This window comes from Mustela nigripes, chromosome 16 (genome assembly GCF_022355385.1).
Source record: "Mustela nigripes isolate SB6536 chromosome 16, MUSNIG.SB6536, whole genome shotgun sequence".
NCBI classification, from domain to species: domain Eukaryota; kingdom Metazoa; phylum Chordata; class Mammalia; order Carnivora; family Mustelidae; genus Mustela; species Mustela nigripes.
In genome coordinates, this window is record NC_081572.1 from 54361978 (window position 1) to 54389796 (window position 27819).

At 41.8% G+C, this 27819-nt stretch overlaps 1 protein-coding gene across 3 annotated transcripts in view; it reads right to left on the reverse strand.

The window, feature by feature from the left end:
- Positions 1–27819, reverse strand: part of MAP2K4 (mitogen-activated protein kinase kinase 4) — a 132312-nt gene that overhangs the window by 35826 nt on the left and 68667 nt on the right. For 2 of the 3 annotated variants that reach the window (XM_059378487.1, XM_059378486.1), the window contains 2 exons: positions 14201–14320; positions 1682–1801 (listed from right to left, as the gene is read on the reverse strand). In XM_059378487.1, coding sequence (XP_059234470.1) covers positions 1682–1801; positions 14201–14320 — 240 coding nt within the window. The remainder of the gene's footprint in view (positions 1–1681; positions 1802–14200; positions 14321–27819) is intronic. The other variant, XM_059378488.1, reaches the window with a different exon arrangement.

The following is a 27819-nucleotide window of genomic DNA, read 5'->3' on the forward strand; positions in this document are numbered from 1 at the left end:
CCGCCCCATCAAGCAAGCTACTGGATGTCAGGAATGCAGAACTTGCCATGTTTCAAGTAGCTGGGCCTGTTGTGTTCATTGGGTTATTAATCAGCAAAAAGAAAATTAACACAAAGTAATTTTAAATGTTATGCTTAAAAGAAAGGATGATCACCAAGTCTAGAAACACAGGCAGATATATAACCAAGGATTTACTTGTGTATCTACATCACACAGACTGAAATAGACGATAAAATAATTTTGTCTATGTTTTCCAACCTCACGATCACCCTGTCATCACAGTGGTTAGGAGCAGGATTCTGAGATTGGGCTGCCTGGGAGCAAATTAATGACTTAACCTCTCCAAGCTCCAGATCTGTCATCTTTAAAAAGTGGGGTTACACTATTCACCACAGAGAGTCACTATGAGGATAAAATGTTGTAAGACCTTAGCCGGATGCAACTAAACACTCAAAAACCATTAGCCACTGTCATGATTCTACTATTGTGGCATTACAGTTATAATGAACCGTAAAAGTTCCAAGATAATCCTGGGTCTGGTATACTGGGGAAAGAGATAATGAAATTGATCAATATAAAATGTCATGCATCTTCCCAAGAATAAACAAATTTCTAAAATAACTCAGCTGCTTTCTATAAAATCATAAGAAAGAGTATATGACATTTTAGCTCATAAAATATTTAGATTTACATACCAATTTGGCTAAATAAATTAAAATACTAACATGAATCGTAAGATTATGACTTTAATCTAAATTTTGAAATTCCTATTACACATACACACACCCCTTTCACAACTAACATACAGTTCAGAAACTGTCTCTGTATTTTTGCATTAACTCTTAATAATCAAAAAGGATCCAGGGGCAATCAGCAGGCAAACTCTACTGGAGGTGGAGGAAATGAAGAGGCAGAAAATTAAATCCATCAGAATTTCCACCTTACAACTTCCTACAAAGCTCAGTTTACACACCCACTAACTATGTTACGTCATTGGCTCAGATTCTTAGGGCTTTCTAAGAATCTTACTTTACTCCACTGAAAAGAATTTTGTTAACTACCTCTGTCAACTAAAAGATTCAGAGCAGGAAAGAAAATGACCAGGAATTCACTTTGAAAACCACAAACACCCGTGTGAAAGACTACCTCTTTTCTTTCCGGTGCTCTGGCAAAAGTGAATTGGCCAAATTGGTAGCAATGTTGGGTCCTGAAATTGCTAGTCAAAACTTTCCACAGTGGACAGCTCAAATCTTAGACCACAGGAAAGATACTTTGTGTCTAAGAGTTTCAACGAAGGGACTTCAAGGAGAATGCTATGATCCTGATCAACTTAGAGATAACGGTGAGAACACAACCAATTCGAAAGCAGTTAGGGCTAAAAAGGAACAGAAAATTTCTTTTTCTGGTTTTGTTTACAGCATAATCTACTATGGTTCATTGCGATTTTAATGAACAGAATATTGTAGTTTTTATGTAGAACATATTCTGAAAACTATTCTTATGACTTGTTGTATTAACAACCCCACAGAAGTGATTTTGTTTCTTTTCCTATTATGAATGATTTTCCAAGAAGGTCAACAACATTCTGTGAAGGACATTCAGATAGGTGCATTCAAAACTCCAGAAGCATCTTTATATATGTATATATACAGAACAAACAATTTAAAAACCAGGTACTTACTGCTAAAGTGATTTTGCCTAAAATTTCTTCTGGAATAACATCATCTAATACACTATATACATATTTGTAAAACTTATCAAACGAGGTAGACATGAGTTCCATACAGATCCAACAGTCACCCTACAAAATAACAAATATGTTATTCCTTTGCATCTTAGTATTAAGTACCATGTTTCCTTTATTTAAAACAGAATACAATTAGAGAAAGAGCAATCTTTTTCTTCATTTTTAATCTTGCACTAGAGGTAATTCTTGGTCCCTTATTAGAGCCCTGGGCAGAACAGTCTCTTCCTGTGTAGACGCGAACCTATTTTGCCTCATTTCTCCACTCTTAACTGTAAAGACAGGGACAGTCTTGCTCAGAAACCTTTGTGCATTTATAAAAGTAATCAAATGTGGCCATAATTAAATAGAAACATAGAAAATGTGGGAAACTGCTGTCATTAACAAAGAAAGTAGATTACAGTAATCTAGACTTTCTATATAAGCTTGTAAAATTAGTCAAAAAAAAAAAAAAAAGAAAAGGAAGGAAAAAAACACACAGAGCAACACCAATGCCTCATATTCTTGTATACATGGCGCCTTCTCCACGGCTGACCTTTAAAATGCAGGTCACGCCAACTTCCAGCACCCCCTCACCCTGCTCTTCGCTGAAATCTTCTAATAGAAAATGTAAGTTATTTGCTAATGTTTTTCCTCCATCTCCCTCACCTAAGTAACACAATCTGCCAGCACGGGGCCTCCATAAACACTCCCCAGATGAACGAATGCTGGCTATAATTTAACTGAATCATCCAAAGACTACAGGCAGCATCCTCGTGTGCTTTAGATCAGGCAGAAGGCAATGTGACAATAAAACAAGAGAAAGAGAAGTATCTATCCCCTCTGATAGAGTCATCCGACTAGAAATCTAATTAAACAAACAGTCCATAAATTCCAAAAAGAAAAAAACAAAGAAAACTCAAAAGCACTGGATGATCTCACAAGAGGGAACGGCGCACCATTAAAGGGATTATCTAATATGACGTTCCGTGGAAAACTACATGGTTCGCAACAGGTGTGCAGAACACACAGCACACAGGCAGACACCACGGTTCTGACTCTCTGAAAGGATGTGAACACATGAACAAGGGCCACAGTGGGCCTCACGAGCAAAAAGACAGCTATCGGGACGATGACGGGAATGGTCTCAAACGAGTGTGCATGTGTTACTAACGGATGGGTCCGGCAGCATCCTCGGAGATGTCTGACCGCTCATCTCCCACCTGGACTGACTGTGCGGGAGATGAAGGCCCGCTGAAGGACGGAGGCTTGCTGGAACAACACTAGCGGTCATGCCGGGCTCAACACGGAGACGAGTGACAGCGCTGTGCCCTGGGGACAGACGCCTGCTGACGCACACGTGTAGCTACGTGGCTCCACACAATGCTTACATGTAAAACATATCTGCCACGGGGAACGTCTATTTTCTTCACTTAAAGTCCTTCTTCTCTCTCTACAGCTCTTTCTTTTGAGTGCCCTAGCAGACGGACCCTCATAAAAGACTGAGTAACACACTTCGCCCGTAACAAACACTTGAATTTATTCCAATTTAAAGACACCATCTTCACAGGTGTATTAGAATTTTTTTTTTTATAAGAGCAAAAGGCAGCGCACTTAACTCATCTACTTAGAAAAACACTAAGGAAGGACCTTAACTCCAGGAGAATAGTGATGTGGAAAGATCACTGACATGAGGGTCTAAGAGGCCTCACTTACCATCCAGGTTCTCCCACTTACATAAGCTTGGGCCTCCTCCGTTCCTCATCTTGGAAACAGGGTTGCCCTACCTTCCTTAACAGATCAGAACAAAAATCAAATGACTTAACATACATAAAGTACAAAATAAAGTGTCTGGTAGGTATGAAAAATGACCGTTAAGAAAATGAGGGGGAGAAGGGAGAAGGATGGAAAACCAGGAAGGCGGCCAAGGGAGAGAGACGGAGAACGGGGGAAATAAAGGTGGGAAATAAACTGGAACTGGGGGTAGGGAGGGCGGGGAACAAAGCCGCAATCAGCCCCAGAGAGATCTTTGTGGTTGATAAGGCACAGGACCTGATGTGACCTTCTTATTTCTTCTGGCGGTTCCTTTTGGCCATAACAGAGAATAGGTAGCAGCAGCAATGAGCTGCATGTAAAAAAAGGGGCAGGGGGTGGATGGTCTGAGCTGCCTCAAAAAGCAGTGACAGCAACCTTACTTCCATGGTCAAGCACAAGACGGGATACCCACCGACTGAAATGCAAAAGGAGGAATCACCAAATATGGATTTACTGGAAAGAAAGGTGGAAATGATAAAACACTGAACCCACTAAGATCAAGTGTTCCTCGAGACAAGAACCAGATAAAAACAAAGGCATGCTTATACGCCAACAGGAAGCACTCCTAAAAAGTAAACTGTTCAAAAAGACACCACTCACAATACAAAGAAAAACTATAAAGCACCTAGAAATGTACTTAACAAAGGCAGCAAAACATTTATATGAGAAAGCGTGTAAGATGTGACTAAAGACATAACGAGTGATCACAGAGAGGCAAAGCACATGATGAATGCAAAGACTCGAGATCATGAAAATGTCAGATTCCCTTAAATTAGCTTAAGAACTCAAGTAGATTCTAATCAAAACTATTATGCACCTGGACAAGCTGATCCTAAAACTTATATAGGAAAGTAGAGCCAGGGCACCTGGGTGGCTTAGTCAGTGGGGTGTCCGACTCTTGGGTTCAGCTTAGGTCATGATCTCAGAGTCCTGGGATAGAGGCTGGCATCGGGCTGCACAGTCAGTGTGGAATCTGCTTGGGATTCTCTCCCTCCTGCTCCCTCTGCCGCACCCCACAAGCATCCACATACGCTCTCACTCAAATAAGTTTATTAAATATTTTTTAAAAATTAAAGCAGAGTCAAGAATAGCCAAGACAATTTTTTAAAGAAGGAAGCCTTGTCTACCAGACAAAGTCTTTTTAAAGAGCTTTCACAATAAGAGGCAGAGGTATGATGCAGGGGGGAGTAAAAAATACAACAGAACAGATTCAAAAGTTCATGTGCATGTGGAGATTTGAAGGGCGGCAGATGTAGCATAACAGTTGCAAAAGCATGGAATATGTAATGACTGTTGCTGGGACCAGAGGCCTTCCAGACAGAGAAAAGTTAAATTAGGTCATTACCTCAGATCATTCACAAATAAAAATTTAAAAAAAAAAAAAAATTCCCAAATGGATTTTTTGAAAAGCAAAAGTTAAAAACCTTTTTATAAGAGTTCTTCAGGACTTCAGGGTAGGGGACAAATTCCTTCTCCAAATCACACATGAAAAGGACACATTACAAAGGGTAAGATCTGCTGAACTGAACCCCCTTATAATGGATATTTCTGTACAACAAAGGATACCGCACCAGAAGTTCAAAGATAAGACAAAAGTATCTATTTGGGTATAAACAAAGAATTGATACCTTGAATACTAAAGCACTATGCTAAATCAATCAGGCAAAGACAAAACTTAACAGAATAAAGGAAAAGGGATATCGATTTGATTGGCAATTCACAGAAAAGAAGACCTGAACACACATGTAAAGAATTCTGTTCCTGGCCAGTAATTAGGGAAATGTCATTTGAAAAGTGAGGTACCACTTCAAACTCACCTGACTGCCAAAAATGAAACATATAATAATACCAAATGTTAGCAATGAGATCTGTGTCAGTAAACGTTTATGGCTTGTCCAGCAAACCACCCCCTCTGTGTTCCATACACGGCGCCCAACTGAAACTCTGTGTCCCCGTCTCCTGCGCAGAGAAGGCTGGCCAACAAGATGTCAGCACAATTGGCTGTCGATTCCAAAGCAGCCTTTTGGGTTCTTGCCTCTTCCCTTCCTTTGGGTGGACATCACAGCTGAACTCCACAAGCCAGCCTGGACCACAGGACAACCTTCACAACGTCAACCACAAACTCAGTCAGCCACTGCCAGCTTTCAGTGCCGACACCTGAATACGATTCCTGATGTGGAAACAAACCCTCACTCTTGCGGGTAGGAACAGAAGTTAGCACAACACTGAGGAGGAAAAGGACGATACGCAGTTGGAAACAGTTCATACCATGTAACCTAACATCCTTATTTCTGGAGACAGGCTATATAGAATCTGCAACCTACGTCCCAAGGAGAAATGCAAAAAGAAGGTTATTTTTATACTTTATAACTGCAAAAAATGAGAAAGAACCTATATTAGGATTATTAAAGAAACATTAAAGAAGTTGTATTTAATTAGCGAATACTGCCCAGCAGTTAAGATAAATGAACCAGATCGGGGCGCCTGGCCGCACGGTCAGCAGAGCAGGCAACTCTTGATCTTGGGGTCCTGTCGTGTGTCCACAGGGCAGAGAGCCTACTTTAAAACATCAACCAATAAAATAAAACAATAAATTAATCTAATCTATATATTAACGATCTACATTTCTATGGATGAATCTTGAAAACTCTGCTGAATTAAAAATGCTATGGGATATAGATGCAGGATAATTTCATTTATGTAAACTTTAAGAATACAGAAAGCAATACTAAGTGTTATTTCAGGAAAGATATGTATGTCGAAAGCCTAAATGAAGCAGTTGAAGGAGATACTTGCTTCAAGGTAGAGTTTAGATCTGTAAAGCGAAAGGGGGTGTAGGATGGGGGCTTCCATTGTATCTATGATTTAAAGAGGAAATATAACAACGTGCTCATTGGAGGTGTTGGGAACACTGTAATTCCCCTAGAAGAGTCTGCAAGTTTGAAATATTACACAATTTTAAAGAAGCAAAAACTATTTTAAGAAGGTAGAAAAAGATGAGCAAATTAAACAAAATACACAGAAAACTGGAAAGAGTGATCAGAATGAAAAACCTTTTAAACAAAAACAATACAGAAAATTAATGCAACTGAAAGCTGCCTCACTGAAAGATAAAAAACTGAAAAATCTCTAGCCAGACTCACCAGGAAAAAATAGAAAAGATGCAAATTACCTATTAAATTGCCAATTAATTTAACCATTCAGAGGAAAGGGACAAATTTCTTCAGAGAAACAAACTACCAAATTTCACTCCAAAAGCAACGTAACTTGAATAGAACTCTATCTTTGAAAGAAACTGAGTTTGTAGTTAAAAATCTCCCCACAAAGAAAACTCCAAATTGAAATGGCTTCATTGGTGAATTCTACCAAACATTTACAGAAGGAATAATACCAATTCTGCATAAAGTCTCTCAGAAAATGCAAATGAGGGAGTATTTTCCAACTCATTCTGTCCAGGCACTGATACGAAAGCCAAACAAAAACATCGTAAGGAAACTACAGCTCAGTATCTCTCAAGAACAGATAGAAAACTTCCTAATAGGGGTGTCTGGCTGCCATAGTCGGTAGAGTGCACAACTCTTGAACACAGAGTCCTGAGTTCAAGCCCTACATTAGGTATGGAGCCTACTTAAAATAAATAAGTAATTTTTTAAAATTTTTAAGGAAATTCTAAATAAAATTTTAGCACATTTAATCCAACAATATATTAAAAAGGTAATACATCATAATCACGTGGATTGATCCCAGAAATGCAAGGTTGGTTTAACATAAGAAAAGCAGTATGTATAACTTATAATATGAAAAAAAGAGTTTCTTTAACATCATATAATCACCTTAAAGATGTGGAAGAAGACTGAGAAAAAAATCTAACATCTATTCCTGATTAAAAAAAGAAAAATAATCTCAGCAAATTAGAAATAGAAGGGCATTTCTTCAATCTGATAAAGAACATTCATGAAAATCCTATAGCTAACATCGTCCTTCCCAGTAAAAGCCTGAATTCTTTCTCCCTAAGATCAGAAATAAGACAAGGATGGGCACTGTCACAGTACCTGAGGACTAGAAGACCCAGCCAGCACAATAAGGCAAGACATAAATAAATGGAACCCAAACTGAAAGAGGACGTGAACTCTCTTGACTCACAGACAACATGATAATCTACAATTTGATGGAATCTACAAAAAGCTACCAGAACTCAGAAGGGAGTTTAGCAAGGTTACAGTACATAAGATTAAAAAAAATCAATTTGTATTTATATTAGTCACAAAACACAAGGAGACAAATTTCTTTAAAATATCATTTATTAAAGCACCAAAAATATTTAAAAACTTATGGATAAATTCAACCAAAAAAAAGTGAAAGTCCTATACAGTGAAAGCTATAAAATATTGCTGAGAAAGATTAAAGAAATGTTAATGAATCAAGCAAAAAAAATACCGATACTCTTCCAATGTCCTCCAGATTCAGCCTAAGCCCAACCCAAATCCCAGGGACTATGTTTTGTCGAAACTGACAAGCATATTCCAAAATTCATACAGAATTGGAAAAACAGGGGCACATGGGTGGCTCAGTCAGTTAAGCATCCAACTCTTAATCTCAGGTCACGGCTTGATCTCACAGTTGTGAGTTCAAGTCCTGCATTAGGTTCAGTGTGAAAACAAAACAAAGAAAACAAAACAAAAGAAAGAGAAAAAAAACCTTAAAGAGCCAAAACAACTTTAAAAGGAATCAAGTTTAAAAACCAGCACTACCTGATGTTAAGACTAGCGGAAGGTCACGACAGTTTGGAACTGTTACAAAGAAGAACAAACAGGTCAATGGAAGAGACCAGACAGTCCAGAAACAGACCTACACATGGGACAACCGACTTCTGACGCAAGTGCAAAGGATACCCACAGGACAAAAGTAAACATCAATCCATACCTTCCACCACATAAAAATTAACTCCAAATGGATGATAAATATAAGTGTGATACCTGAATTTATAAAACTGCTATAAGAAAACGTAAGAGAAAATCCGACTGTGAGTTAAGGAAAGATTCCTTAGATACAACACCAAGAACACATTTAAAAAAACAAACTAACAAATTTGCCTACAATAGCATTATGAACCTTCATTTTCCAAAAAAAAAAAAAAGGGGGGGGGGTGCTGTTAAGAGTATAATGGATGGGACGCCTGGGTGGCTCAGTTGGTTAAGTGTCTGCCTTCAGGCTCGGGTCATGATCCTGGTGTCCTAGGATCGAGTCCCACATCGGGCTCCTTGCTCGGCAGGGAGCCTGCTTCTCCCTCTGCCTCTGCCTGCCTCTCTGCCTCTCTGTCTGCCGGTGCTCGCTCGCCCTCTTGTTCTCTCTGACAAATAAATAAATAAAATTTAAAAAAAAAAAAAGAGTATAATGGATAAGGCACAGGTCAGACATCTGATAATAAACCTATATCCAGAATAGATTTTTTTTTTTTAAACTCTCAAGGGGTTCAGTCAGTTAAATGTCTGACTCTTGGTTTTGGCTCTAGTCATGATCTCAGGGTTGTGAGATCAAACCCCACGTCGGGCTCCTTGCTGAGCAGAGTCTACTGGAGACTCTCCCTCCCTCTCCCTCCACCCCTTTGCCCCTGTGCATGGGCTGTCTCTCTCAAATAAACAAATCTTTAGGAATATAAATAATAAAAATTAAAAAATAAAAATTCCCAAAACTCAGGAACAAACAAAAAAATAAGTTTTTAAAAAAAAATGGACAAAGGTTGGAAGAGGAACTTCATCAGACAAGACATATGGTTAGCAAACAAGCCCATGAAAAGCTTTCAACAACACTAGCCATTAAAGAAACACAAATGTATTGGTGCCTGCGTGGCCCAGGGACAAGCAGCCAACTCTTGATGTGGACTCAGGTCATGATCTCAGAGTCCTGGAATCAAGCCCCTTGTGGGGCTCCTCGCTGAGCAGGAAACATCTTCTTTCTCTCTCCTTCTACCCTGCCCCTCCCCGCCCCCACTGCTTACTATCTATCATATGAGTGTACATGTTTGCTCGCTCTCAGATAAATCAACCTTGGGGCACCTGGGTGGCTCAGTCAGTTAAGGGTCTGCCTTCAGCTCAGGTCATGATCCCAGGGTTCTGGGATGGAGCCCCACGTCAGGCTCCCCTCTGAGCGGGGAGTCTGCCCCCCCAACCACGGCTCATGCACGTGCACAGTCTCAAATAAATAAAATCTTTAAAACAATTTTTTTTTATCTTAAAAATTAAATTCCAGGGTACACTAATTACAATGGCTAAAAATTAAAAAGACCATCCCAAGTGTTGGGATAGTGTGGAAGCAAGAGAAGTCTCTTACATTACTGGTGAAGGTTGAAGACAGTACAACTACTTTGGAAAACAAGTTTCACAATGTTAAACATTTACCTACCAGGTGAGGCAGCCATCCCACTCCCAGGTATGTACCTGAGGGAACTGAGAGAACACATCCGCCACAGACTTGCATTTACACTTACAGCAGCGTTATTTGTACCAGATAACAGAACAGAGACCTCTGAAAGTCCCTTAGCCTGTGAGGGAGAAACCCACCTCCAGCATACCCCCACCACGGAGTACTGCTTCCACAGCTCAGCAGTGTAAGTGACCAAGCTGCTGACACCCGCCACATCCATCACGCAGAGTAAGGAAGAAAAAACATACATACTGTAGGATTCCATTTACATGAAATTCTAGAAAATGCACATTCATCTCTAGCGGCAGAAAGCAGCCCAGCAGCAGCAGAAGGGAAGTGTGTATGACTTGCAGGGCACAAGGAAACGTGTGAGTGGTGGAAAGGTCCACATCCTGCTTACAGCAATAGTCCCACAGGTGTACACGCTTGTTCACACATCTGAAACTGTATGCTCTAAATATGTGCATTTTGTTGTATGTTGATTTCACACACCTGAAACTGTACGCTCTAAATATGTGCATTTTGTCGTATGTTGATTTCACCTCCATAAGACCGTGCAAGGGGGAAGGAAAGGAAAGAACATGAGCAGGATCAGGGATAGAAAGGGAGGAGAGCACTCAAGTCAGCTAATTATCAATGCCTTTCATACAATCCAACGATCTTCTATAACCAGAAGTTACTCAGAATAGCATTTCCCTCACTAGAATTTCTCCAGGCTCAAAAGATACTTGAAGTAAGGGTTTCGTGCTTTTAAATTCTGAAAATGTACATACTGAAGGACATGTTTTTAAGTGATTCTAGGTTGCAGTGTTGGTAAGATAAATGGAAGGGGCAGACGCTGGTGCCAGTTACAGGCTAGAAGATATGTTTATGGTCAAGATCTTTGTTTTCCTGTCCACAAAGTCTGACCAGGAGTTTAGAAACCTGTGCAGTTAGGTGTCGTAGTAATTTCTCTATGTCAAATCCAAGTTGTACTTTGGACTTTTTAACTTGAGTTCAGTTCCATTGCAGAAAGAAGTGTAAAGGGCTGGACACAATGGCAAAAAAACCAGCTTCCAGACTCGGTATTAAGTATGATTCAATCACTGCTCTGAGGAAAGCTATGAAACCTGCATTGGCTCGATTATCACCCAATGGAAAGACTAATCCCGAGAGGAGCAGCCAGAAGAAGAAAACAAACATCCCACAAGTCCTTGAGTGACAGCTGACTGAACCAAACCACAAACTGATGTCTTATGGGCATACAAATTACAAAGTGAAATGTTCTGGAAGGTTCCTCACAGTGACAGGCATTAAAGGCCATTTGTCCTCCTCACAGCGGTGGTTAAGAATTCCAGACTGCATACGCTCACTTCTGCTCTTTCCTTTCATAAACCCAGAATCGTAGGTTTATTATTAGAACTGAAGGTCAGGTCACCAAAAAGATCTTTTGAAGTGATCAACCTCAAAAGAAAAATGTTTCTCTAGACCCTTATTAAATTTGTTTAGTATTTTTAACCTTTGTAACCACAGGAAACACACTCTGCCTGTGCATTCTTCTTTAAAGGTACACTTTTAGCTTCTAAACTCATTTTTTTTTTTTTTTAAAATTCAGAAAGGACATATTACTCTTGGGGCACGGGTGTGGGGGGTTCATGTTCAGCCTATCTGAGCATTTTGTGACTTTATACAACTTAACTGTATAGTTCCACAGCCTTCATCTGATCACACTCAAGAACTGTAGCAATGTTAAAAAGTAGATTTTTTTTTTTTTAATGAAGCTGAAAGTTTCTCATCCCCAGACCACTTGTTCTGTAACAGAAAGAACGGTGAGACTTTTGTCCCTGAAGTCCCATCTCCGCCACTTACTGGCTGTGTGATTCCCATCGAACCTCTGCCTCCTCTCTGGAGAAGGGGGATGAGGCCCCCGAATGTCCTGAGGCTGTTACAAACAGAACTTGTAAGACGACTACGGAACACCCAACAGATGTTTTTGCTGACGGTGGCCTATCTCAACTCGCTTCGACCTCCCTGAGTCAGTTACACTGCGCTTTGCCCAGCTTCTCATAAGGAACGATGAGGAGATGCGACTCCAAGCTTGCTGCGTTGTTTCCAACACTTTGCATCCTGCAGATCACTTACTCTGCCTTCTTTTCATGAAATCAGACTTCTACACTGTGTGGGCCAGGGCCATACGTCTAAATGTTGCTTAAAGGGATGATGAAACAATGCCCCTGAGAAACAGGCTGCGCATCCACACTCTATGGAGGGAAACCCCCGCGAGAGGCAGGGACTACAACGCTGGAAAAGCTGGCTGAAACTCTAGAAGAGCGGAAAGTCTAGTCCAGGCCCGAAGCCACTACAGCTCTGCATAAGATCCGAAGAGTGAAACAGCCAGAGGACTGAGTGATTATAAAGACTAAACTCATGGTTTGGGGGAAGAAGGGAGGAGGAGATGGCAAGATCTCTGTGCAACACGAAGAAAGTTCCAGATGTGTGATGTTACAAACAGCACGGAATTAGGGACTATGAGGTCCAGGGTTCCCTCAATACATGACTGTCTACTGTCCCAGCTCACTACAGGTACTGCAGTGTTGAGGTTCACAAATCAGGTGTACCTGATCACAGACACAGATATTCGAGTCATAAAAGTACAAGGACAGAGTAGGAAGAAACTATAGGAGTCTAGAATTAACATTAATTAATTAGTGACTCAGCAAAGCAATGGATGCCTCTACCTACTAGAGTCACCCATTAAGAATACAGAAAAACAAATTAATGAAAACATAGGGACTGAGCAGTAAATTCGTTGACTAATCTCAAACGTCGTCTCCAATGACAATACTTCATAGATTTCTAGTCAGTGTGACAGCCAGTCCTATCTTACAACACAGTATTTTTTAAGTCAGTAACTACAACAAAACCCCCAAAGCTACATACATACACACCTGGTGATCCAGTCCCAAAAAGAAGGGAGAAGGGCTCTCACCAGCTCGCGAGGACCCCACCAGCACAATCCTACCATTTTCACAATGAGAATGGTATTTTATAAAGAGCATTAAAAGTGCTTCAGGGTTCATTTAGCTGAAATCCTTCTGACCTAACTATCCCAAGTGTACCAGGACTGTCCTGACACCATAAAGTGTCTGATTCAGGCCCAGCACCAGCTCCGCCCGCTGCCCTAACTCCCTTCCCTGCTTCAGGCAGTGGGATGACTGGAAGAGAGGACGTGGGTTTGACAGCTGGAGGCAGAAGGGACAAGCTATGTCAGGACACAGAATAACCAGAGGCCAAAAAGAAGACACATGACCCCAAGACCACGCAGTTTCTTTCTTTCTTTCTTTCTTTCTTTTTAATATTATTTACTTACTTATTTGAGAGAGATAGCAAGAGAGGGGGCAGGAGCAGGGAGGAGAGGGAGAAGCAGACTCCCGGCTGAGCAGGGAGCCCCAAGTGGGGCTTGATCCCAGGACCCTGAGCTCACGACCTGAGCCAAAGGCAAACATTTAACCAACTGAACCACCCAGGTGCCCCGACCACACAGTTTCTACAGCAAAATCTGGATAAGAAGATTGGCTAAGAGAATGTCTACTATACTTGTGAATTTCCTCATGGGCTGTACTGAGGGAGAGTAAATGCTTACATTAAATGCAGATACAGCTGATGGCAGAAATAAATAAGTTTTTAAAAGGGTGGTGGGGGCAACACTGAGGGAGTTCAGAGCTGAGAGAGCAAGGCCAACCTATGGCAAAGGGTTAACATCCAGAAGTCAGCTCATTTGTCAGGTTCTTAAAGAACAGAAACTATGGGGCGCCTGGGTTGCTCAGTGGGTTAAGCCTCTGCCTTTGGCTATGGTCATGATCTCAGGGTCCTGAGATGGAGCCCCACATCGGGCTCTCTGCTTGGCGGGGAGCCTGCTTCCCCCTCTCTCTCTGCCTGCCTCTCTGCCTACTTGTGATCTCTCTGTCAAAATAAAAAATTAGTTTATTAAAAAAAAAAAAAAAGAACAGAAACTATAAGAAAGGAACAGCCATAAATATGTATTTAAAAAGTACGAGATCCACCCCTTAACTAAGGAACAATGAATGCTAGAAATGAACATGTATATTTTCATGAATTATATGCTAAATTACTGAGGAATCAGCTTATTGCTGATGTATGGCAATTAACTGGAGATCAGAATCTAAGCCTCCCATCCTCTTATTTATTCCAATTAGATATTTATTCATCAGCTAAACCCCCCAAATTATTTATTCCTACCTCTCTGAAGAGTGCACCATAAAACTGAACAATGTACGGGCAATCACTACTCCGCATTACTACATCCAAATCCATAAGAAGTTGTTTTTGTTCTTTTTCATCCACTGTTGACCGAATTCTCTGGAAAAGAATGACAAAAGATGTCACAAAAACATAAAACAACTTTAGAAACCTGAGAGAAACCACTACCACCACAAGACTGAAAAGTTCTAAGCAAACATCATGAATACTAACCAGACATAAAAATTATCATCTTCCTTAGACTTTACAAGAACAATTTTTATAACAGAAAAACAAAATAGCACTTGGGATTTTTTTTTTTTTTTTTTTAAAACAAAATAGCACTTGGGAATTCTTTAAAGGACACAGGGCTTTTTAACCACAAGCATCCAGGGATGACGTAGGAAGTTATGTAACAAAGTGTGTAGGCAGTGAAAACTAACCCTCACATGCAAATACAAAGAAAAGCATTAGGAGCTGTACTTAAACAGTTTTCATTTGCATAATGAGCTTCACAGATACCTTGATTGTATGGCGTCTAGGTATTCAAAGCAAGAAAGGGCCTTCTCACTCCCTGGCAGCCTTACCCCCTAGCATCCTCATTCGTTAGAGATGCAAAACGATCCAGAACAGGTCACCATAGGGTCAGTGTAGGTGCAGCACACAGACGACATTCCCAGCCTCCCAGATCCTACGCTGGAATTCTCCCCTCCACCACACTGTCTACAGGTTAAGAACAAAATGTTCTACCTGACTCCCTACCCACTGGGTCAGAAAGGAGCGCAGTAGGAACATATGAAAGAAAACCTACAAATGAGGAGGCAGAAGGCTGTCTGTCTGTCTGTTCCTACCCCGATGAGGCCCTCTTCTCTGTACACGGTAGACCTGGGCCATATCCCTAACCCACCTGCACAACTTCTCAGCACACTTCTAAAAGACTGCCTCCAAAACCAGTGCCCCCACCGCCCACTGCCCACCCGGGAACAGCAGGGTACACGGAGACGTTCAGAGGGACAGTTCCCGCTGCACGAGAGAGAGACAGGAAGAATCAAGTTCAGAAAACGTAAAACATGAATAATGAAGTTATAGTTTCACATGAAGGCATGCAGACAACTTTTTTCTCATAAAAAAAGTTCACAATGTCACACCGCACCACTGTGTACGACATATAGTACATACTTACAAGGCAAGTTAGTATATCAAAAAATACATAAGGTGGCATTTTGTCTTCCAAAGACTTCAAGGTATCTGTCCTCAATGTTCTTGAAAGGGATGAAGGCAGTCAATTAAATTCTTGAGCCCATTTTACAGAAGAGAAGCCAGAGGCACAGAGAGATACAAAAGATGTATTCCATGTAACATGACAATAAGCAGTTGCAGAAGGAACAGAAGCAGGTTCTTTCATCTTCCTCTCTCCCCACTAAATGAGGAATTCCATATATTCCAAACACAAACACATTTAATTTTGCTATTTAAAATTTATAGAGTGCTAGCTATAGTACTTCATATCAAATAAAATTTACTAACTAGCATCCTCTTGTATACACTGATTTAAGACTTTAACACTGAATATCAATACCCAGACAAACAAGAAATAATAAATAAATAAATAAGAACAAAAAATAATGACAAAGTAAGACTAATACTTTTAAAATTAAGAAAAATTGCCTTCTTTGTCTCATTTCTATATTTTCAGAGCTAGGAGATTAGTTATCTTTCTTTTAAATCAACATCAGGATAACGTCTGCTCAAAAAGTATATTTTTTGTAAGTCAAAATAGCCCAGAGATGTAATTTGTTATTAGTTCAAAACCATGACATCAATAATTTTGGTAAACATCTTAATTACATGTATTCCTGTTTTTAAAACAATAACACTGAAAGGATAGCTGTGAAAATACTAGTTTGGGAAGGCAATTTTTTAATAAAAACTTAACAATCTCATATACCTACATTTAAAAGACAGAGAGCTGGTAACTACAGAGAAATGGGGAAGAAAAAGGCAATGATCCTCTGAGGAAGATTTCCACCAACCAAAGAATTCTCACTATTAAAAGGTTTAAAACTTTTTTTTTTCTATTTTCACTTGTACAGATAGAGGGGTATGTATAAATATACTAACACTCACATGCCACAGGGCACTAGTATAAAAGATATCCTCTTTCCTAATTTGTTTCCCCAAACTGGTTATATGGTTTTCTAAACTTCCGCTTGTACAAATGCTCATATTTCAACTACTGGAAAGCATATTACAGCCAAAACCTCAATTGTTACCATCGGTAACTGACTCTTAAGGACAATTTCTATGTACTGCAGGAGCTCCAGAAAGGGCGCGTGCTACTACATGGACTGGAGGCCCGACTGAAGTCCCAGCATCGGACTGGCATCTACTTCTCAGTCCTGGGCCAGATTAGCATGAACAGGAATGTACAGGGTTCCTGGCACAGCTCAAACCTTTGAGCTCGTCAACACAGCAGTAAAATCTGTTCAGCTGTAAACTATTCTTTAATGCCACTAGTAGTACAAAACAGAGCACGGGGCTGCTGGATGGTCTACCAGGAAACGGATTCCACTCTTGGATACCGGTCAAGAGATCATCATCTCTTCGTGCTCTCTGAACATCTGGTCCAAGGGACAGGCAGTGGGTAGAAGAAGTGCTGGTGGTACGGAGTCAGAATCATTTGGGGATGAGAAAGCAGAGCTAACTCTCCATTATACAGAAGTTTTAGGGTTATACTGCAACATGTACTCTATGTGAGTACTTAATGAAACAAACTGACTCAAAAGGCCTTAAAGGACTCAAAAAGGGGATTAGCCACAAGCACACAGCTACAATAGTGGTTGCTTCAAATTTGTTATTTTAACTCAATTAAGTCAATAAATGTTCAAGTTGGAGAATACATAATCATCAATGACTCAAATGAGAGAATTCGTAATAGTAAGACTCACGACTAGAAACGCTTCTCTAATGGAACAAAACGACGCACGTGGGTAAGATTTCTACCACTGGAAATAAGGAGAGCCAGGACTCTCTAATATTAAGAATAATCCCCCAAGTTGGAACACATGAACAAGACACACTTCCCTTCCCTTTCTGACACTGTCCTTGGAACTCCCCTCTCCTTGCCAGATGAGATGCTACCTGACTCAGACTCGTATCATAAAGCCAATTAGATCTTCAAATTAAAGAGGGAAAAAGAACTTTCCTTAAGAGGGATGAGAATGGAAAATGGAAGCACAAAGGTGACACGAATTATATCTAAAAAATCTCTCACAATTAGAATGTTCAGAAAGCAATGTATTGGTAAATGTCTTGAATCACAGGAACCTTTTATTTATATCATAAATTTAAAAGTTAAATAAGACTAATTGAGTTTGGAAAACCATTTTTTTTTCCTCATAAGGAATGGGGTTGGAAAGCACACGTAAGACCACAAAATATTTAAGAAAATCATCTCAAGAACCATCAGTTTTTTTAAAAGTTTCACTTTTAACCAAATATCAGAACCCATTAAATTCACTAATTTTTTCACCGTGGAACTACTGAGCTCTTTTACTTGTCACTCCTTCATTAATCTAACTCCAACTTACATGCTCTCAGGACAAATTATACTTTTTGAAAATCAATCCACATTGCTTTTCCAGTAATAAAGTATTTTCAAATTAGCACAAGATTTACTTTATTTGGAACAAAATATAGAGAAAATACCTAAAATCAAAACAAGAATTACCACCCTATATTAGAAGCTGTTTTCCATAGTGAAGAAATCAATATACTTGAAGCTAAAAAAAAAAAAAGTTGTTTTTAAAATTGTTGTCCAAATTTGTGTTCAAGGTTGTTTCATATTCCAAATAAGCAGCAGGAAAACACCAGCAAAAACAGCATGTAGCTACAGATCAGCAACATCACAATGATTCCAATGAAGTCCTCCAGAGACACAGAAAAAGGATAAACTGAATACTCAATTCTCTGTTTTCACGACTGTTAGAGTTACACATGGCTCTTATCCATGTGTAAAAATTGAAATTAAAAGCCCAAGAGGGGCTGGGTAGTTCCATGTGTTGAGCATCCGACTCCTGGTTTCAGCTCCAGTCATGATCTCGGAGTCATGAGATAGAGCCCTGTGTCGGGCTTCACACTGGGTGTGGAACCTGCCTAAGATTCCTTCTCCCTTACCCTCTGCCACTCCCACCTCCCATTTGCTATCTCTCTTTCAAAAAGAAAGAAAGAAAGAAAGAGAAAGAAATTAAAAAGTCTTGAAAATTTAAAAAATGTAGAAGTCCACAGAGCTTCCCTTCTCTAGAATAGCCAACCCAACTCATGCCATTGGCTGGAGCCATAAACTCCGATGCTCGAATTCCATACTGATTAAGCTGTAGTGACAGGAAGTTAACAGGTTCCATGGGTAACCTAAAAAATTTAAGTTAGAAATTGTCCTCTTGCCCTGTCCTACCTTGTGCACAAAACACAACAACATCCACTCTGAGAATGGTCCAAATCACGCAAACGGATTTACCAAGAAGTGGCTAAAAGGTTGCTTTCCTTCTCTCTGCACAATGTGGCATCTGGAAGTCATTGGTAAATTTAAATGCTGGCAGCTTATACTTGGCCTTCATTTGGAATGCCTCAATGTTTAACAATTTAAATTGAAAGCATAAATACCCCTTCACTGATAATGAGCCATATTTAAATGTGGCGTAGTTCTCGGTAGCCGCTGAATATACTGGGACCTTCACACTTAGATGAGGCTTGCACATTATCTCTAAACCCTGCCAACCTGCCCATCAGGAATGAATGGCTGGGGATAAAGCTAACATAAGTAGGAAGAACTTTCCAGTAGATTAAGACCCACTGTTCTAATGGAAAGGGATTATGGGAACTATTAAAACTACATTCACTGAAGGACTAGGATGGGAAGAGCAGCAGACACTATCAAAGAAACCATTTACTGTTTGTTTCTCTTCCTTTCCTAAATGGATTTTCAGGGGTCAGAAGAAACAGAGAGAACCGATAAAAGGAAAGAATGTCACGATGACCCAATTGCTATTATGGGATAAGGCCAGGACGGCCCAACTGTGGCAAAGAGAAAAGGAAGAAAGGCTCACAACACAATGGCTAAGGGACAAGCTGTAGAGGAAGCAAAAGAAGATAGGCCCAGGGAGGCAGGTCCTCAGAAGCAAGGAGCATTTTGCTTAGGTGCTAACTCAATACCCAGCTGCTAGTCTTACCACTCCTGCTGACTCCAAGTTCACCCTCACATCTCCGTGTCAGAGTTCCCAAAGATTTCTTAGTTGCTAGAGAGGCCAGGGATATACCAAAGCACTAGGGCTTGCCTTGAAATGACCCAGTCTGTCTCTGCCCGGGCCCTGGCGTGAGAACTTCTGACCCTCCCCGGTAACCCAGAGCTCTTCTTCCTACCAACTCAAGCTCTAAGAAAAGGTCAGACAGATGGCCAGCTCTATCTCTTGGACAATGTGGGTGTGGGGAAGGCCCTCTGGGTTATGTGATCTCATTCCTGCTCAGAGAAGGGGGAAAGAGCTCCTCATATGCTCGAAAGACTCAGAATAAGGCGAGACTGATGACAAGTCATAGAAGCTCTTGGTTAAAAACAGCAGCGCCACAATGTGTGTGACAGATGTCAGATCCCAGGATCGGATCATTCCAGGCAAGAAAGATGCAAGTCATCTGCAAACAGACAGGAAGTCAGAGGAAGAACTAAGGAAGAACCGAGGTGTCCAGGAACAAACTTGAGAGAGGCAGACTTGAAAACAGCAACATAGTCAAAGAAACTTGAAAAAATATCTACTAATTTGAACTGATATTCTTGTTTTGTTTTTGTTTTGAAATGGAGAAAGTATGTCGGGGGATGAGATGTGGGGGAACAGAAGGAATTAAAGTGAAAGGGCATGCCTGCTAGTCCCAGCAGACGAGGTCTCTAAATTCTCACCAGTTCATGTCAGGTTTGTGTGGGGCTCAGAGGAGGGTCCAGAGTGCAGCATAGCAAGGTCGTGAGAGCGCAGTCGGTGACTCCACAGGCTCGCCATGCATGGTCAGCTTCAGCTACTCAGGGTACCTTACGAACAAGGTCCAAGTACCCAAAGTGAAAAGAGAAGTGGGTTCGCCGATGAGAATTCAGACTTGGATACGAGGTCCAGCAAGGTGATGGGTTCGATCACCTTACCAGAAATCAATGCGTGGCTTTAAAGACTATCTAGGCATTGATTAAGACAATTTGACATCCGATAAAATGATGCCAGCTATTAGGATTTTGACCCTCAGCATGGCAAGGTGTCCTTTTCAACTTGCCACCCACCCAAACTGGAGCACGGAAGGTATATCCTCTTCAGCAGAGCGGTGTGGGGTCTGCAATCACTGGCATGTAGCTAAAACTCACGTCCACAACTGGGGCTCATCCCTAAGTGTAAGCATCCATCGTCATCAAAGGTTACCGAAACATCAGGATTCTGTGCTTCAAGTAATTGCCAAACGTCTTGCCAGAGTGGTATGACAGCTAGAACCACCATTCCCAGGACAAGAATAAAACCTAAAGCTCCCTGGGTTCTACCAAGTGGACGTTGATAAATATCACCCATGCAGAAATCCTAGAACGGGTTCATGGGCAAACAGATCGCATGGGGTCTTAGGTGGAAAGCCTCTCCATAGCAACCATTTCATTTAAGATCAAATGATGAGGGGGCACCCGGGTGGCTCATTGGTTTAGTGTCCAACTCTTGATTTCACCTCAGGTCACAGTCTCAGGGTCATGGGATCAAGCCCCGCATCAGGCTCCAAGCTCAGTGGGCAGTCTGAGAGTCTCTCTTTCCCTCTCTCTCTGTCCCTCCCTCCTCTAAAACAAATAAATCTCTTAAAAAACCAAGTCAAAAGATGAAAAGAACAAGGATTATCTTAATTGAAACAGTTGTGACAATGACATTTTGAAAATGTGTCCTGTTCCTGTTATCTACAAACCCAACCCTGCCAAGCCAGGAAAGCACTCTGTTCCTTAAGCATCCCTTGCTAAAGAACACTCCTAAGGTTGGTGTCTGTGAATAAAATATGAAGGGAAGCCCACTGCCAGTGAGTAGGTGACTTCAGGCCAACCTAAATCAGTGATATGGGGGACAGGAGAGCAAGGATCTCGCATCAGATCCCCAAGTGCCCCAGTGGATCCTTACGGAAACGTTGCTTTCCTGGCAGAAATGTCCAGAAGTCAGTTCTAATGCAAAGGTGGAAAACCCCAGAAGCCACTGCAGCATATCCGTGTGCTGTGACCCCCTTCCTGGGGCTGCAGAAAACCTCGGGCATTCTTGTGCTCCTAAGTTCAAAACAGAGACGCCATAGCCCCTGCTACAGAGGTTCATGGCTCAGCCGCTAGAGTCTTCTAATGAGATCGCGTTCAGAAATGCCCACTCTCTCTGCCTCAAATGCCCTCACTAACGAGATCAAAACAGAGAACAGCATTAGCTAAAACAGTTTAAAAAGCCAAGTATTAGGAATGCTGACTGTAGATGCAAAATTGGCTTTCCTCTCTAAGACTAACCAATGTAAGTGTCTGCTAAAGCAATTGTTTTAAATTATGAAAACGTGTTTCTACTAAAGTAGGAAGAAAGAATACTAATGTTTAATTGCAAAATCACCCCAGGTCTTTAGAATCAATTTAATGAACTCTCAATTGTATCTTAATCAAATTAATTAATTAACAATAATACCCCCTATTCTCCTCACTGCGGATACTGAGACCTAATTAATGCCTAGTTCTACACAGGCTCTGTTACCCATCCCCCAAGAAATGGGGAGATCAGTTCCCAAAATATATGGGGTATTTATCATATCACGGGCAGAACCGCCTGAGGCAAAGCTAATGGGACAAGTTACATGTGTCTTGATTAAAGATGGTATCATCGGGGTGCCTGGGTGGCTCAGTGGGTTAAGCCTCTGCCTTCGGCTCAGGTCATGATCTCAGAGTCCTTGGATCGAGCCCTGAGTCGGGCTCTCTGCTCGGCGGGGAGCCTGCTTCCCCCAACAACTCTCTGCCTGCCTCTTTGCCTACTTGTGATCTCTCTCTGTCAAATAAATAAATAAAATCTTAAAAAAAAAAAAAAAAGACGGTATCATCTTCTTCCTCTTTACTAATTATAGCATCTACCTACAAAGGGTACATTCTCAGCACTAAGATTTTGCAAGGCCTAAAAATCATATACGACAGATCATTACTTTGGTACCCATGACACTAAAGTGAGATATGAGAGAGGAAATCTGATGTTTAACCAATTTCCAAGGCATGGCCATAAGACCACAATAACAAAAAGGACAGAAGATGTGCAGAAGGCATATCGGAAAGGGGTCAGATGATCCTCCTTCACAGTGAAATGTGATAAGGTTTTTCTCCAAATTACTCACTACATAGGCTGAGCCAGAGATCCCAGAGCTTTCCTCTGAGTTCATGTCCCAAGAGCTTCCAGTATGAGCAAGAGGGGGTTCCCATCTCCTATCCCGGCCAAAAAAAGTACTATTTTGTCTCTATTATTTATTAGGGTCTCTCCACAATTCTGTTAACCGAAAGAAGCCATGGTGTAAAAATTCCGAGGAGCAAAAGAAACTTGTGCATACAAAGAGTTCCAAACCTGGGCGCCTGGGTGGCTCAATGGGTTGAGCCGCTGCCTTCAGCTCAGGTCCTGATCTCAGGGTCCTGGGTCTCTCTCTCTCTCTCTGCCTGCCTCTCTGCCTACTTGTGATCTCTGTCAAATAAATAAATAAAATCTTTAAAAAAAAAAAAAAAAAGAGTTTCAAACCTGACTACACGAGGCACCTGAGTTCAAAACCAAGGCTGATAGGAGGACAGCACCACTGTGTCCTTTGGATCTGCCCTCTCTGGGAAGGCCTCCACTTCACACTTCATCTGCAACACTGCAACATTCAAGCAACCTTAAGAAGAGCCCAAGAGCATGGCTCCACCCAGCATGGATTTCTTAATGAAGCCACATGATCCAGCCAGTCAAGTAAGAGCAGAAGGCACTGGAATCAAGCTTCAACTTAAAACCACACAGCCATGACCTCTGCACCCACAAGCGATCTGGAATACCAGCACTAGCACTGCACCGTCTAAAACTCAACGACATTGCCTAAGCACTCCATACTCTCAGAAAGGAGCTTCTCCCATTTAAGGCCACTCCTGCCAACTCTCATTCTAGTGCTTTCAGAGCAGTGGGCAAGAACAATGTTTAAAGACTAAAATGAACTTCGTCCAATGAGGTTCACAGCTCCCACCAGAATTAGTGAGTAACGGAACTTCTGGTAGAAAGGGCAAGGTGTCTGTAGCAACAGGGCAAATGAGCAAGCTGTCCTCTGCTGAACCCCGCGCTCCCGCACGTGCAGCTCTGCCCGGATCAGGGAGGCCTCCCCACTCCCCAATGAGCAGACGGAAGCCCCCACACTGCTCCGACAAGGACGGAGCAGGGGGCTGCTGATGGGGGCAGGAAGAGGGGGCTCTGGGGTCCCACCAGGCAGGAGGGTTGACCTAGGTCTCGACTCCCAAAGGATGCAGAAGGCAAGATCCAAATACCACGGGAGAGGCAGGAATGCAGGAATCAAGATCAGGTTACCAGCCTAGGATCGATCCGGGGCACTCAAATCAATGCAACAGGAGAGCTGGAAGAATAGAGAAAACACCCTGAGGGTTGAAGGAATAAGACCAATTAGGCCCAAGAGCAAGAAAGGGAAAACACTTGAAACCCTTGAGGTCGATAACTCAGGCTGACCTAAGCACCTAACCTCAGACAGCCAAGCTGTCTCTCCGATTTAACAGAGATAACTTCTCAAGCAGAAGACTGAAAGCTCATCCGTAAATATCAACAGTGAAAAGCTCAACACGACACCTTCGCATCCCCACCGACCTGCCCGCCATCCATTCCACAGGCCTTGGCTCCGGGATCCCCACTCTAAGTACCAATCCCAGTCTTCCATCTTTAGGGGCATCAACTGCATCCCCTCAGAGTCCCTCTCATCTTCATTCTTTTCTACTCTCCCTGCCAACAAGCCCACAGACAGACACAAGCAGACCTTCAAGAGTCAACCTGGACACGGTTTATTAGGACACAGCAGGGAAGCTGGAAGTCTAGTATGGGTGCATGGTTTATGCCACAGGCAAGGTCAGGTGAAGGACATGCAGTCAGGTCCTGAAGGCTTATCGCTCCCTCTGTCCACAGCCTGCCTCTGTCATACTGCTCCATTCCAGGACACTGGCCTGAGCTGCGGCCAGAAGCCACTCTTCCTAACGCTTTACTCCTGCATCCCGGATTTGCTCTGTCATGCCGATTCTGATCATCTGTGGACCAGACTCTGAGGGGTGTTTCTCCCAGCTCCCAATTTCTCTGACCCTAGCCCAGAAACGTAACCATCAATCCCTGGTTATTCCACTGTCATGCAAAATGGACCCTTAAATAAACCTAATTTGCAGAGGATGCTGAGCGAAGCCTGACGCTCCCAATCAGAGTGGAAGGCTATCCTTACCAAGCTTTCAGAAGATCCTAGGGCAGGAATGGCTTTGTCCTCTGTGGCCCCATGACTCAGTCATTCAAAAAGTTCGGTAAGTCAGTCATAACACTCCCACTCGCAAAAGACTTAAGACTTCTTTCCCCAGGCATGTGTAATTGAAACTGAGGGTTCAAAATTTTCCCTGTCTTAGGGCCTAATGCAGAGAACCTCACCGGCAGCTTGAAGAACTGTCCTCAGGCCAACGGTCATGAAAGTAAGTACATGTAAGTACAACTCTTACATATGCTGGGTGTTACCTTGCTGAATCTGAATTATTAGATCTTAACCGATTTTTAAGTTACGTCTTAACCGATTTTTAAGTTACTGTTTCTGGTAACTAACAAATCATCTTTTCAAGCATTTCTTCCATGTGACAAAATAAAACTGGGGAAGGGCTCCCTCAAAACTAAAAATGAGGAAGAAGAAGAAGAAGAAAAATCAGTCTAATACCACATTTCACTTTTGTTTAGATACTGCAAATAAATCTTAAGGATAATGTATTTCTAAGATAAACTTAATGTTTAATCAAGTAATCCTGCCCTATTAAAGTGCATATTAAAACACTGGTATAGAACCGCTTCAAGTGTGTCCTCCTTTTACCAACAACAATGGAAAACTCATGGGAGTGTGAACCACTACCTCCCATTCTTTTAAATCTCTATAGTCCTTATCTCAAAGCTAAACACGATGGGTGCTTAGTCATCAAACTATCTACATGGAAAATGTCAACTCAATTCCCTAACCACACGCTGCCTGTGTGTGTAGCTGCCTGTGTGTGTACTTATCAATCTGGTCCGTGGGCCTACCTGATAAAGGAACAAACTCTCAGGTGTGACAAAAGGATAAGCTCTTTCAGAGACCAACAAGACACACCTTTAGAAACTGTAGGGGCGCCTGGGTGGCTCAGTCTAGGTTAAGCATCTGCCTTTGGCTCAGGTCATGATCCCAGGATCTTGAGATCAAGTCCTTCATCAGGTTCCCTGCTCATCAGGTTCCCTGGTTCTCCCTCGGCTTCTGTCCCTCCCTGTCACGTGTGCTGTCTCTCTTTTTCAAATAAATAAATCTTTAAAAATATAAAAATAGTAGACATCATCTATCAATCATCAAATTGGTATCAAACCTTAATGTGTATTAAGGAAGAAACCCTCTTCAAGTATCATACAATGTCATGGAATCCGACACTATGCCCTGCCAACATGTCAGTGGCTACGTCCTGTCACCACCCTCCCCAGGCTAAACTAACACGCTGGCTCAGGAATTCCAGCAGATCGACAAAAGAGACAGTATCAACTGGCAGATACAGACATGACCATTACCAATCTGTAGGTCCTACGACCACCTCAGAAGTACTTCTTAAGAGCTGGGATTTTAAAGGCATTCTAATAGGGTTCTCAAAATAAGGTCAGATTACAAGTAGAAGTCAGCAATTTCCTATATTTGCCCTTAAATTCCTTCGAAACTCAAGTAAGCATTACAGAGTTCAAATCAAATTAAGAAAACCTTTTCTTGGGGCGCCTGGGTGGCTCAGTGGGTTAAGCCTCTGCCTTCAGCTCAGGTCATGATCTCAGGGTCCTGGGATCGAGCCCCGCATCAGGGTCTCTGCTCAGCGGGGAGCCTGCTTCCTCTTCTCTCTCTGCCTGCCTCTCTGCCTACTTGTGATCTCTCTCTGTCAAATAAATAAATAAAATCTTTAAAAAAAACACTTTGTTCAAGTCACAATGAAGCCCGTTCCTTCTTTACCTTGAAAACCTACTAACCACGGCTCAAGTCTATCCAGATAATGAAACAGATTACGATATTGATCTACATGGTAAAGCAGAGAACACAGACTGAGAAAAGCAGTACATAATTATTTACAAGTCCTTTCCCTAGTATCTGCAAGAAAGTTTAGAACTTCAGTTATATAGGCTAGCTCTCCCTTAAGACCCAGCCAAGGAACAGCAGATGTCACCTGCAGAGAGTACATAAGAGCAATGCAATCCTCATCCGAGAAAATCTAAAGAAAATGACTTTCCACTTACACTGCAGTGGCATAAAATAAAAATGGGAAAATCATTCCACACTGCAAGGAAGACACTATTTTATTTCAACAGATAATAAAAACAGAGGCCTTAGCCTGTGCTTCTATAGAGGTCCCCCAATTCTAGGTAAAATCTTGTCTCTGTTTGAGTCATGCTAAGAAAAAAGCCTATAGGTGTCAGCACATTGCAAAAGAACTATGACCAAAAAACAAGGCTAAGAGCCCATCAGGAGAATCATAAAATTTCCCCCCCATCATTAATTTCCCTTCAGTTTCATATGACCCCTCCCAAACAGAAATGCTCAACAATGACGGAGGCAAAAAGAGAGGAACATTTTGCTCACAATAAACTTCAGCACAGATAGCATTTCACATTAATGCGATACAAATCCACTCCCAAAGTCAGTTACGAAACTGAGGCTCCTCCCCTGTCAGGTCACTGTGACAAACTCTCCCGATAGGGCGCTGACAGGAAGCTGACTAGCTCAGACTGTCAATTAGTAAACTGAGGCGTTACTGGTTCCCCTACGGATTTTAAGTTGGACAAGGGAATGGTTGTATCTCATTAGTCCTTTTTCTTTTTAAACTCCCACCTCCAACACTGTCGATGTTCCTGTAACATCTTACACACAGCAAACATCTGTTCAGTGTCTAAACAAACAGATGAAACACATTACAGTTACATGGGCCCACAGGCGTCGGATGGAAACCATCCGTTCATAACAGGTACCCCCATCAGCCTGCCAGGTACAGTCTACAGGCTGATCTCCATTTCTGGCCATTCTTGACTTTCTTTCTTTCGTTTTAAACGAGCATATTATATGGTATGGCACTCACAGTAAGGACAGGAGGAGACAGCATTATCACAAGGTATGCATGTCGATACAACTTTCCAACCGGGGAACAGGGCAGTACTGATGGAGACGAAATAAACAAACAGGAGCCGAGCCGGTCAGGGCCGAGTAAGGTTGAGGTTAGTGGCAACAGCATGTGCGTGGTTTCCAGGAAACCTTCAGTAAGACTGCTGTTAGCCCTAGCCCCGCACCTTGCCCAACCCAGTGCACTG